At 38.8% G+C, this 13839-nt stretch overlaps 1 protein-coding gene across 2 annotated transcripts in view; it reads right to left on the bottom strand.

The window, feature by feature from the left end:
- TMEM87B (transmembrane protein 87B) overlaps window positions 1–13839 on the bottom strand; it is a 42958-nt gene that overhangs the window by 6792 nt on the left and 22327 nt on the right. The window contains exons 11-17 of one of the 2 annotated variants that reach the window (XM_087823690.1): window positions 13390–13463; window positions 8583–8689; window positions 8442–8500; window positions 6780–6883; window positions 5616–5689; window positions 4666–4739; window positions 2590–2642 (exon numbers count right to left, since the gene is read on the bottom strand). In XM_087823690.1, the coding sequence (XP_087679816.1) occupies window positions 2590–2642; window positions 4666–4739; window positions 5616–5689; window positions 6780–6883; window positions 8442–8500; window positions 8583–8689; window positions 13390–13463 (545 nt within the window). Of the gene's footprint in view, window positions 1–2589; window positions 2643–4665; window positions 4740–5615; window positions 5690–6779; window positions 6884–8441; window positions 8501–8582; window positions 8690–10320; window positions 10395–13389; window positions 13464–13839 lie in introns of both variants that reach the window. The other variant, XM_087823689.1, reaches the window with a different exon arrangement.

Below are 13839 nucleotides of genomic sequence, written 5' to 3' on the forward strand. Positions count from 1 at the left end.
CTAGGAGTAGGAAAAACAAATAAAACCAGTTCCAGATAATGGTGTAGGAAGAAAAAACAAAAAGAAAAATCAAAAACATTTCACAGGAGAATAGAGCTATAGCTACAACACAACTCTCCAATTAAATAAGATGAGTTAAAGAGAGCACTTGGTGATATTAAAAACAATAATAAATTTTTTAAAAACAATAATTAAAGTTTCTACAATAAGAAATTATAAACCAAGAACAAAAATGGATTAAAAACAAAAGAGGAAGAAAATAAAAAATCAATCAAACTCAGAAAAAAAATTTTTTTTAAATCATCCCTATAATGAAGAAAATAATTGCAAATGTCTAAAGGAGAATAAATTTAAATAAAAATTTAATCTGTGGCAACAACACAGCTAAGAGAATGAAAATGACGTAAAGAAAGATGTAAAAAGGATCACAGAGTAACTGGTAAAAATGGAAGACAGCAGGTAAAGGTGGAGAGAAAAGGTCAGATGATTCCTCCCACAAAAACGTATGTAAACCTGGACAAAATTATTAAAAAATAAATAGTTGAACCCTGGCTGGGTGGCTCAGTTGGTTGGAGCACCATCCTGTACACCAGAGGGTGGCAGGTTCGATTCCCAGTCAGGGCACATACCTAGGTTGCAGGTTTGATCCTGGGTAGGGGCACATATGAGAGACAACCAATTGATTTCTCTGTCTCTGTCTCTATCTGTCTCTCTCTCTCCCTCCCTCCCTCTCTAGAAATCAATTGAAACATATCCTTGGGTGAGGATTAAAAAAAAAAAGTAGTTGAAGGCACTGCCAGTGGGGATATGGATACAAGTGGCTCAACAAATTCCAAGGAGAATATGCAAAAAGAAAACCACACCAAAGCACATCACACAGATACTGCAGAAAGCCAAATATAAAGAAAAACTCTGAAAAGCAGTAAAATGACACATTACACACATGAGAACAAGAATACAAGACTGACGTCTCCACAAAAACAAAAGAAACAGAAGGTGCTGGAAGGACATGCTGCAAGTGCTCAAACAAAAGTCAACCAAGATTTTTATATCCAGCAAAACTATCTTTCAAGAAAGGAGGCAAACAAATACATTTTTATATACATAAAACTGAAAAAATTTGTTTCTAGCAGAGCTATAGTATAAGAAATACTAAAGAAAGACCTACAGTACATGGTGATAACTCAGATATAGAGGAAGGAAAGAAGTACTAGTAAATGCATGGGCAAATATAAAAGAATATATATACACCTACTCTCCTTTTCTGACTATTAAAAGAAAAAATATAATAGTCCCCACTTTGCATAAATCTTATGTGTGTGAATTTCAGTTACTACAGTTTTGTTAAGTAACACCAGTGCCTTAACAGGACAGTTCAAATTTCAGTTACTAAAAAGTACAAGATACTACTTCATAACAGCTAAGAGAGCTAAAACCAAAAAGTTGAGCAATAACAAGTGTTGACATGGATGTGGAGAAACTGAAAGCCTCATACTTTACTAAAGAACTAAAAATGGTTCAGCTGCTTGGAAAACGAGCTGGTACTTCCCCAAAATGTTAAACGTATAATTACCATGTGATCTAGCAATTCCATTTCTAGGTATATACCCAAGAGAAATGAAAATATATGGCCACACACAGGCCTAGAATCATCATGTTCATAGTGATGAAAACCAAAGATAAGGGAGAAAATCCTGAAGGCAGCCAAAAACCAAACAACAAAAACCCTACAAATAAAACCAAGTAACATATGGGAAAAAAAAGAACTAAACCAGACCAACTTCTTTCTGAAACTATGAAAGCTGGAAGACATCGAGTAACAATCTTTGAAGCGTTAAACAAAAAACTAAGAATTCTATACCTAGCAAATCACCTTTCAAAAAAGCTAAGAAAAAAAAAGACTTTTTCAGACAAATAAAACCGGAGAGATCATGGCCAGGATACCTGCACTACCATAAAGGGAATTCTTCAGGCAACTAAAGTATCATACTACACAGGAACTGTCTAAATAGGAAGCAAATGGGAGCACGGAAAGGCAGGAACCGTATGTGAAAACGTTACCATATCTGGCTATCCTGACTGCTTTCCACTGTGGAAATGGCTCTGGAATTCTAGTGTCAAACAGAACACTGATAAAGAAGATGCTGAATAGCTCCAAGTTTCCAGAAGGGCTTCCTCTGCACCCTATTTTTCCTATGCTCACATTTTTCCTCTGAAAGCTTCCTCACCATACATGATAATGTGGTTACATGTGTTAAAGAAAAGTTTTACATGTGTTTGAACTTCTCCATAATAAAAAATTAAAACAAAATAAAATTATTCTGATCCTATAAACTTAGATCAGAAAAGCCTGGAGTTGGTAATAAGGCACAAGTATTAAAATAGTTGTACAGTGAAAAAGGGAGGAGAAACAGAGAACAAGGCAAGGCTGTGTTCTTTGCAATTCAACGTGAAGTAAACCAGTCATTCACTAGTGAAGGGGGCTATAAAAACATGGAGGTGTGAGGTCTGAAAAGCACAACACAAAGTGTGAACTTTCCCTTCACATTTGAGCCTAAATTTAGATTCAAGCCCCAACAGGATACTTACACATCTGTGAATGAAGAGGGAATATTTTCTTCCACCCACTTCAAATCTTCATCCTGTAGAAATAAAAATTTACATATTAACATTTACTTAATATTACTTGAGAGCAGAATTTTTAAATAGAATGTCTGTAAAATTTAAACATTTAAATTAAAATGCATGACATTCTTTCAGTTTCTACATATCTTAAGAAGTTGGCACTAATGCCATAAAAAAATTACACCAGTATTTTCTTAAACAGGCAAATAAAAATTTGGATTTTTAATTTTGTATACTTGGTATTATTTTTTGTCCTGAAGAAAAAAAACACATAAAAATCAAAGAGTTGACTTATACAAAAGAAAATAACAAGAATATTGATTTGTATAGATTTTTGCTCCCAGCATTCATTATGCCTCCTAATTTGTTCAAGTTTTTATATCATGAGTTTTTAATTTTTCAACAGAAAGAGAGGATGGTACAAATATTCTAACTTTACAAAAGCCTATTTATCTCTATCACTTGTATTTATGCTCTCCTCTCTACAGATAAGGAAAGCAGGTCATTTAGGGTATCTAATTTTTTTAAACAAAAACTTCCTTATAGTTCTCTCACTGAGAGAAAGAAAAAGCAAAGGTATAATGAGTATTTTGGTTTATAACGTACAATAAGTCAAAATGTTTCTTTGTGATCTACCTAGATACATGGAATACTCTGGTTCTAGTATTAATTACATGAAATATTCTGGTTCTAGTATTAATAATATCTTGCTTTCTTAGAGAGAGAGAAAGAGAGAGACAAAGCAACTGAGCCAGTATTAATAGGAACCTCAAATCTCTGAGTCTCAAATAGAAATAAATCAATGAGGTTATTTGATCAAGAGCTGACTACAGTTGACTTAAAGAAATGAAAAGCTTTCCACTGATGTATTTGCAAATACTGAGCTTTAAAATAAATTGAGATATATTCCTAAAATAAGAGGAAAATACCTTAACATGTTGAAAGTTTAAAAGCTGTAACACCAGATAATTAAAACTGTTGTAATTTTTTAAAGTTTATTTAAATTATCATAAAACTACTCAAAGAATGCATTATAATTACTAATTACCAAAAATAAAACTTAGGAAATTTAGTAAATCCAGGAAATAAAATTGTTCTCATATATTATCTGTCCTGTCAGATCTTACATGCATACATGAATTTTTACACCGTATTAACCTAACATTTTCAACTGTAAGAAAGCCATATAAAACTGTAAGATAGCCCTGGCCAGGTGGCTCGGTTGGCTGGAGCATCGCCCCGTGCACCCAAAGGTTGTGGGTTTGATTCCCGGTCAGGGCACACACCTACATTGCAGGTTCAATCCCCAGTAAGGGCCAGTACAGGAGGCAACTGATCGATGTTTCTCTCTCCCTCCCTCTCTCTCCCCACTTCCTCTCTAAAATCAATAAAAACATATCCTTAGATGAGAATAAAAAACAAACAAAAAAACAGTATGATAGGCATTTCCATTTTGCTTAATTACTTTCATAATTACCACTTTTATGCATAAATAATACTCATGAAATACTTTAAAACTCAACGCTGCCCTATATTTTACCATTTTATTCAAGCTTTCACAGTTTTGAAAAAAATGATAATTTTGTTCACTGCATAGGTAAGTAATATAGACAGTAAAAGTCCCTTCCCAACAGATAACAAATGTTATAGAAATGTCTTCAAAATTACTTTCAAATGCTGAAAAATTAATACAAGCTTTTACTCTAACAAAGCTTCTCCACCTTTAATGTGCAGGGGAATCACCTATGGAACCCTGTTAGAAAGCAGATTCCGACTGAGCAGGTCTGGGGTAGCTGAGTCTGCGCTGCCAACAAGGTCCTGGGTGACGCTCTTGCTATTGCTGGGCACAGAAGAGCACAGGAGAAGCAGGATCTACGGCAGTTATGGTTACAGGCTTAACCAGTATTGCTGCTGCTTGCTAACATTTTTCATACACAAAATCTTAGTAAAAAATGTTACCCTGATGGTCAATAAATGTGACACTCGTATAAATTTCTAAAGTATTAAAGACCGAGACTGTTAAACATGATAGTTACTCACAAAATTATCAGAAGTAGATGGTTTAGCTGTTCCATTGGAAACTGTTTTTGAGGTTCTTAATTTTATTCCTTCAGCTATAATGAGAAGCACAATAAATATATAAAATTATAAAATATTTTCCTTCGTAGCCTAATACTTAATAACCCAACAAGGAATAATATTACATATGTTTTTTAAAGAATAGTAGTATTTCTATTTGGTTCCTCCTCCTCTTTTTAAGTTTTCATCTCTCCTGAAATTTACCTTGTCTTCACCAATCTGTTCCTGTAGATTCTTGAATACATTTGTAATAATTATTTTTAAAGTCTTTCTTGCTAAGTGTAATATCTGTGGCACCTCCAGATCTCTACTGACTAACTGTTCCATTAACTACGGGTCACAGTTTCCAGTTTCATAGCATGTCTAGTAATTTATCATTGCACACTGGACGCTCACAAAGGATCACACAGACTCCGGGTTCTCTCATCTTCCTCTGGGAAGACTGCGCTGTATTCTATTCAAATTACTCATTAGAGTATTACGGTAAAATTAATGAAATAAAAAAATGCTATGTAGAAGCTAATAGAAAGATGAAATTAGCACTAATACCATAACCAGAAGTGCTTCGGGCATGATCAAGAAATTACAGATGTGCCTAATTTTAAAGAGCAAGAAGAGGTGACTCAAAGAAATTGAGTAATCACCAAGAAGACGAATATATACAAGATCATTCTTGTGAAAAGCAGTGTACCTACCTCACTACTTAGAGCAAACCAGTAGCAAAAGCTCAAACTACATTAATAATCTTGAAAATTTCATTACTGACTCCTTATTCCTATCTAGCATAATACAGGTTTCTACAGAAATAGTTTTAAATATATTTAATGTATCTGACCTTGCAACACAGGTAAAGGTACATTACTTGTTACAATATATACAATGGTCATTCAGTAAGAAAACCTCTCACTCACTTAAATTTTCAGATGTTACCATGAATTCTTCAACTTCATCATCAGAATCATCTATTAAGGGCATGAAGGCATACCTATGTTAAAAACAACAAGTTTTACTAGTGTGTTTAAGCCTGTTCAATTTTCAACTTATAGCTACAAGAGTCACTGCAGCCAAAAATATCTACAATTTTAAATTTCTCATAAATGAAAATAAAATTTTAATTATTTTAGTCTCAAATTAGAAAGGTTATTATTGTGAAGAAATTGTAAACATGAGCCCCCCAGCCCTGTTGGTAAGAGCAGAAACGAGTGAGATCTATCTGGAGAGTTCTGTGACATGTCATGTTCAGGGAGGGGACTGTCTGCTGTGCTCTTCTCCATGCCAGGTCTCCCTCCCTGCCCACACCTTTTAATTCATGCCCTAACAGAAGAGGAACTGCTAATCTGAGTGGTGAAAATAAAGCAAAGGACTGAGCCAACAGCATTCAGAAAGCACTGCTGATAACGGCAAAAACAAAGCATCTGATGTGCAGGGACTGCTTACAGAAACCACGCTACATTCATAGCACGGAATGCCATATAGCCATTACAAGTAACATGGCAGAGCTACACCAGATGATGCGGATACGTTTTAACAAGAAGGTGCAGAACAGTGTGTACATGAATATATGTATTATTATCATTGCATAATTTTAAAAAGAAACACTTTTTCCTCACAGTGCCTTTCTTGGGGAAGGGGAATGAGGCCAGGGAAGGTGGGGCTCCCCATCACATGTGGTCTAAAGCACAACCTTCTGAACTTAGCATTCAAGCTCTTTACCTCCCTCCAGTGTAAACAGTATGAGCCAAACTGCATGCCTCAATGACCTCCAAAGCATACTGGTTTCCCCACTACCCCAGAAATGTACACTCTTTCCCAGCTCAGTCTTTCACTGCCCTGCTCCTTTCCTTAAGGAAAACAGAAATGCTGCCTTTCGGAGTCTTCCTCACCGCCCTTCATCAGCCCTGGACTCACTTGACATGCCTCTGATTTCACTGTCTTGCATCTATGATGTGTCTCCCCCCCGACAGTATACTCCTGACAAGCATGGACTACTTCCCCACAGTTTACAGACGTGTTGTCAACACAGTACAGGTGATCAACAAATGCTTGCCAAACTTGGATTTTCCTCTGTTAGATACCTTTGATTATTTGCTGATGGTCTCCACAAAAACATTATTACCATAAGGATAAGTGAAAAAAGGAAGCTCCAAAATGCTTCATCAACCCAGCTTTCCATCCAATCCTAAAACAAGGACAATTCAAACATGAAAAGTTAACTTTCTGATAAACATAAGCATGTAGATTTCCGACTGAAATAGTGTGCAATGACAAGTCCTAATGAAACCTTTCCAACCAGTTAAGTCTTCCAGATAAATAAGTACAAATTTTTTCAAAAATATAAAACTAAGAAACACTATCTTTATAAAATCAACATTAATGCTTTCAGCCTTATAGCCAATCAGATGAATAAAATCCTAACATAAATTATATTGTATCATGTCATAAAAAGAATTAGTTTAAAGGCACTTCAGAGATAATTTAATGTATTTTCTATATGAGAGCAGGCATGAGGCAGATTAATAGCAAAATTAGAATCAAGTTGACAATGGCTACAGTAGTCCCCTCTTATCTGTGGTTTTGCTTTCTGTGGTTTTCATTACCCATGGTCAACTGCAGTCCTAAAATATTTAAATGGCAAAGTCCAGAAATAATTCAAAATAAGTTCAGAGAAACAGTGAGATGACATTCACATAACTTTTATTACCATATACTGTAATATTGTTCTATTTTATTATTAGTTATTTGTTAATCTCTTAATGTGCCTAACTTATAAATTAAACTTTATCACAGGTATATATGTATAGGAGAAAACACAGCACACTGTATATAAAGGGTTTGGTACTCTCCACGGTTTTCAGGCATCCACTGGGGGTCTTGGAACGTATCCCTCACGGATAAGGGGGGGCGGCTGTAGTTTTGACAATAGAATCTCTGATGCAAAAACCTCAATACAGTATTTCTCCCAATAGGTTGTTCTGCTTTTACTGAGACAGGTCTTATCTATGTTGTTTGAAACATTTCTAAAGGGCTGTTTAACATTATAAACATTCTCTTCCATAAAATTTTTGGGTTAGCAAAAAGATTTAGAAAACAAAAATCAAAATCAAAAGATATCCTTAGAACTCCAAGTGAAAAATACTTAGGTGAGAGAAGGAGAGAAAAGAAATTCTAGAAAGTCAGTCTCCTATCTCATTAACTCATCCCCAAGGCAGATGTCCAGGAGGACTGTTAGAGAGCTGTTTGTAACTGTTCATACAGAACTAGAGACAAGCTCCTAATCAAAATGCCCCCAGAAGAGGGTCTTTTAGTGTTTTAGTCTAAGAAATGTATCTTCTAACTTGAGAACTCACGGTGAGCATCTCCCTAGTGTTCATAATGGGTGTGCCGCCCTAGAAACACATCAGACTTAAGGGTTACAATCCCATTAGATCCCAAACAGCCCAAGTTCATGGCATACAGGAAGAAAAGAATTTCCTGTTATCTAAATTGTACAGGAGAGAATTATCTTTCAAAATCTATGAAAGGAAGCTGAGAAAAAGCATAACTGGAAAAGTAGATGTAGGAGAAACTTTTTCAGATTCACTGGAGGCCAAAGTTTTTATAATTCTATATAAAATAATTCAAAGTCAAAAGAAAATCTCCACTACAAGTATCTCGATTTACAAAGACAAACTAAATTATTCAAAATTACACAAAATGAAATAGTATAATTAAAAACAAACTATTTAGATTATACTTACTGATCGACATTTTGCAAATCTAAATGTTATAGTTGTCCACACCATAAACACGACAGACGCTGAAACACACCAAAAAAGTCAGCTTTGAAGGAAATGTGGCCCTGAAACAATTTACTATAATAAGAAAAGTTCATTACTTACCCAGCACAGCAAAGATCAGAGTATTTGTAAAGTGCCTATATAAAGAAAATTTCACCGTGTTCTTTCTTAGCCTCAGAGTCTTCATAGTTTGTGCCAAACTTATAAAAATGTGAAAAAGTTAAGGAAAAACATTTTAAATAATAATCAAGTTAAAATCAAAATCAAAATAAGAATCTTTCCCATTTCCAAAACTGGTCCTGCTGAATATAGTTGTATTAACTACAGGTAATAAAAACACAGAAAATGTAATTTTAGCCAGAGCTATATAATCATGATACTGACGTTTTGCTTTATAATCTTTGAGTAAATAAACTTGGAGGAAAACACACAAGCAAGAAGCTCCAGGACGCCCTTCTTACTGCCGAGCTCCCAGGCCCCAGGCCAGAGCAGCACACGGCCCGCCAGCCTCCCAGGCCAGACACTCTGCAGGTCCCACTGGGATTTCCCACTTGGCTTGTGCTTTTCTTTCTCTCCCCTCCCCCCCTCCCCCCTCCCCCCTCCCTCCCTCCCTTCCCCCCCTTCCATTTTTGCTTTTTTTCTAGTCTATTCTGTGACAGTAATTAAGAAATCAGATCATCCATCAGTTCCATTTTATCAATTAAAAGTTGAAATGTGACAAATAAAACAAATTTGGACATAGGTTAAAGAGACTTCATTCAAAAGATGATTGCAAAAGGGAGAATTTTCCAACTGTAAGATCTTCAGAAGTCCCAGTGGTCACACAGGAAGGGGCTTTGCTCTTACAGGGAGGAGGAAACAGGACTAGAAAGCTCAGTAGTGGGCAAGTGGGTGGCATGACGAGAAAGTGGATCAGAAATGACTTTCCTGAGGTCTGCGGATTCCCAGGAGGGGCCTCACAGAGGGTTTGTGTGGACAAAAGCTCAGGAACCTGGGAGAGGAGATGGCTTAGTGTCAGGATGGGTCAGTGGGTAGAGAGGTCTGAGTCTGGCCTCATCACAGGTAAGCCACGGGGCGTGGGGGATCTCATCTGTCTACAACAAGGGGGTTCTCTGTAGTACGCCTTCCCCGAAGGTAAAGGGGTGCAGGCTCTCCTCACCACAGCTGTTCACCAGGAGCACAGGCTCCAGTGAAGTTCGCTTTCTGCTGTGAAGGACAGAAGGGGCTTCTCCGCAGGCTCCTCAGCAGCAAGGCTGGGATACAGCCGGAGCTCTGACTGTAAATGGAAGGTGCTCCTCTGAGCACAGCACCAGCCATTCATGAACCACACATGGAAATTACAGAGCTGAGCAAAAGAATGCAAGTGGGAAACTGTCCATTTATGCCTCCTATTTTAAATTCCAAATACTAATCAAAAACTCCTTTTTAGCAGCTAAAACTACCAAGCTGCTTTTCAATTTTTCTAAATAAGCAAAAAACTGCAAAAGATCCATGTCTAAAATAACACAATCCCACCAATTAAGACTGTCAGAATTTACAAAAATGCAAATGTGCTGTAGTCCTTAAACATTACCAAGACAAATACTTTTTAGAAATTCTTGACTAAAACCAATTTTCTACGTCAAAAATCTGGTGTCATTAAATAATTCAGAAGTATTTGTTAAAAGCCAAGGAATAAAAAGATTAAGAAACTCAGAACTGCCTAAGCCTGCACTTACCAAGACATTGCTCATGTAGGAAAAGCTTAAAGCGTTCCTCACTTTAGAGGGAGTGTTAGGAAAGCAGACGGCCCACCATCCCGAGGGAGCATCCACAGGACCCCGCTGCCGCAGGGAAGGATATCCACCAGCACAAGCCAGAGTCAAGGAGAGACAGAGGGAGGCTGGCCAGAAGCACAAGATCAGAGTCATTGGCCTGCAGCAAAACAGCAAAAAAAATAAAACAAGCAGAAAAAACAGGAGGGCGATTTGTGAGAAAAGCTGTGGCTTTCAATTTTTAGGCAATTTCTGCTATTACTTTAGAATCAGATTGGTACTGGATTATCTGCGATGAGTTCACCAAAAGCAAAGGAAGCAAGGGTCCTATGCGAGCCTCCATTCTCTAGGCAGTTCTGCTTCTCTGCTTGTCATCTGTATCATATAGGAAACCCGCTCTCTTTTTGTACAGACAAAGCAGGCTTTTCATTTCAGTTGTAAAAATTACCAAACAGTGATCTAAAAGAGAGCACCAGGAATCTAGGGTCAAGCAGAAATGGATACTGCACTTCCTTCCCTCTCCATGAAACACTAACGCCATGGATTTCTTCATGATTTTTATCTCAAGCATTTTTATTAAAAATATTCATAACCTTATTCCTTATTAATCTCTCACCTTGTTTTCCTTATCTCCCCACCCCGATTTGGCTCCTTGCATTGGAATGGTCCAAAGCCAGTGCTGTCCATAAAGGCGAGAAGTCACCCTCATTCAAATCCAGGTGGAGTCAGAGCTCTGGGAGCTGCAGTCCTGCCTCCCCTGCAGGTGCGCTCGCACTCCCGCTCCCCTCGGAGGCCGGGTGAGCATCAGGCAGTGCCGCTCAGCTCAGCCAGAACACAGGGAACATGCAGAACCGGGGAACGTAGGTCACCTTTCTAACAACCAAACATCTTCAAATGCGTTTTAATGCAGAAAATATGGAACTTACTAGAGTAAGATGTTTATAGCACTCTCTGAGGAGATTACACTCATTTAACTATATTTTTATTCAATAAACCTGGATTCTGCACTAGTAGGTCTGGACAGAAGTAGAATATGATTTTCAAGCAGGTTTGCTCAGAAACAACTCTTTAAACCTCAAGTACTATTTCTTAACTAGACACCCTTAGACACCAGGGGATCCATGAATATAACTTGGAAGGTTTTTCATGCCCCACCGTAGGCAATCCACCTGTGTGGGTGGGGAGTACACCTATAACCCTGCAGAGGCTCCAGGCCTCATTACACTTTCAAAGGTAGCTGGTCCAAGCAGGATGGAGGAACACTGCTTCAGAGAATGAGGATAATAAATTTAAAGGTTTTGTTCTGTTATAACTTAGAAGCAAACTGAGAATTCACAAAGGGTGGTTAAAAAACAGGCAGACCTGGCTTAGAAAGAAACCACCCACAGGGACTAGCACAGCTGCTTCCCTGGAGAAGGGACACCGGCAGTCAGGCCCTCCAGCCCTCCTGAGACACAAAGAAAAGGAAAAGAAATACAAGAAAAACAAAAGGACATTTCACATTAAAGGCTAAAATCCAAGTATCAAAGACAAAAGAACTTGGTAAGAAGAAAACCTACCTATAGAAAAGAGTTTCAGAGAGAGTATGAATGCAGAAGAGAAATGAAAATACTGCGCTGGGACCTGCAGAGCCCTGCCTCTGCTCTGACCAGGCCATTCTCTCCAGCACTCCCCCACTTCCGTGAGTGTGTGTGCAAGGCCCCACCAGACAGAAAAACACATTGGGGATACCTGACTCAAGTGAGTCCTGAATCAGGGAGGGGGGCCCTCAGGGATCAGCTCACACTGCCCTCAAACTTCTGCTGTATTATGCCTTCCGCCCCCACGCCAGGCCTGCTCTCCTGCTGTCCCATTGCGGCCCCTGCATGACGGAAGCCAGTGCCCTGGGAATTCCTCTCTGTAGCACTGGCCACTGCCGACCACCCGTCCGTACCAAAGCTCTCCCGATCTCCACTTCCTAACAATTCCTGGTTCTCCCACCTCCCTTCGCCCTGGTGCTCCTCCCCAGCACAATCCACCCTGCCCACCAGGCCATCCTGGCTCCTCTCCTCTCGCTGATCTATATGTTCTCCTTGGGCCACTTCCACGGCTGCAACCTTCTCCTGTACAAAGATGACCTCCCACCATCCCCATCAGTTTTGACTCCTCTTGCAAACTCAGGCTGGGATTTCCAACTCCGCTGCTCATACTAATTCGCGAGCAGTTCAAACCTCATCCACTGTGGTCCCTTCTCCAAGGTCACCATCCCAAACAAGACCCGTGGGGCTTCTCTGAAGCCTTCTCCCCTTCTTCTGCCACCGTTTACAACAAGTCTGTCCCTGTGGAATTTTTCTTCACAGCCCCTGCCCTATTTCTAACCCTCACCATCTTCTCCTTGGACTACTGCAAATAACCTCTTACTAGACTTCCTATGTCTAGTCTCTCCTTCCCCAGGTCATCTTTTTATGTCATCCCTGAATTCTTTCTAACACACATTTCATGCTCTTCACCTGTGCAGCTTCAATTCCCTCTACCTTCTACCTTCAGAAGGAACCCTAAACGCTAGCATATGTCATTCTATCCCTCGCTCTGCCCCACCTTCCATGGTTCTACCACAACGTTCCCCTACTGGCAGCTACTCTGGGACACTGCCACTGTCCCTATATTTCATGCTTCCAACTATGTGTTCCCCTCAATTCTTCCCAGAATGCCTCTTCCCTGATTCTCAATTCTCTTCTTTCTAAACCTCTACTTGTCTTCCCAGTCTCAATTTAAACATTATCTCTATAATGTCTCTCCTGAGTTCAAGCTAGAGTTCCATTCTCGTTCCTCTGCATGACTCCTCTCTAAAATGGCAAAGACTATCGCTGTGTTCCTCGTAGTTCTGTTTGTCTCCTCTCCCAGACCGCGGATTCCTTGGACACAGAGATAATACCTTTTCCTTCCATGCCTCCTCAGTACGAGGCACACAGTCAGTACTTAAATTTGCTGGACTAAATAGAAAAAAACAAAGATATTCCTTGTTTGGGGAGTTGTAACTTTTTCACCTTCAACTAAATTCCTATGTTGAAGTAACAATAATGCAAAACTATATTTCTTTCTATTATTATTACAAATTAAAAGTAGTATGATTTTAATGCTCTAATAAACTATTTTATAAAGACATAGTAAAGGATATGAACCATACAAAAATGGAGTCGATAACTGCTAAAATAATGTCACCAAAAATAACAGCTAAGTGGTTATAACCCTGAAAGATAAAAATGAAAGAAAACCCTGAAAGTAAAAGTTTCATTATATTACAGGAATTATCTGATGAAGAAAAACAATTCAGCTCACATCACTTTACAAAGGCCACATAAAAGACTGTTACTTCTCAACACACTGTCTCTAAGCACATGGAAACAATCTGTTTTGTCTACTCGTTTTGGGACCAGGTCCAACTGAACTATGGAGTGGCACATCCCCAGCCCCACCAGGGCAACCGGGCCAACCTCCCCGCTCCACACCACACCTGCAGCCACAGCTACTAGGGAAACAGGCCCTCCCCTTCCCTACTGCACACAGGCGGGAAAGAGTAAAATAGGAAGAGGGACCGAGTGAAAGGGACAAGCTGACCGAAGGCG

Source organism: Miniopterus natalensis, chromosome 13, assembly GCF_054644295.1.
Source record: "Miniopterus natalensis isolate mMinNat1 chromosome 13, mMinNat1.hap1, whole genome shotgun sequence".
Classification (NCBI taxonomy): Eukaryota; Metazoa; Chordata; class Mammalia; order Chiroptera; family Miniopteridae; genus Miniopterus; species Miniopterus natalensis.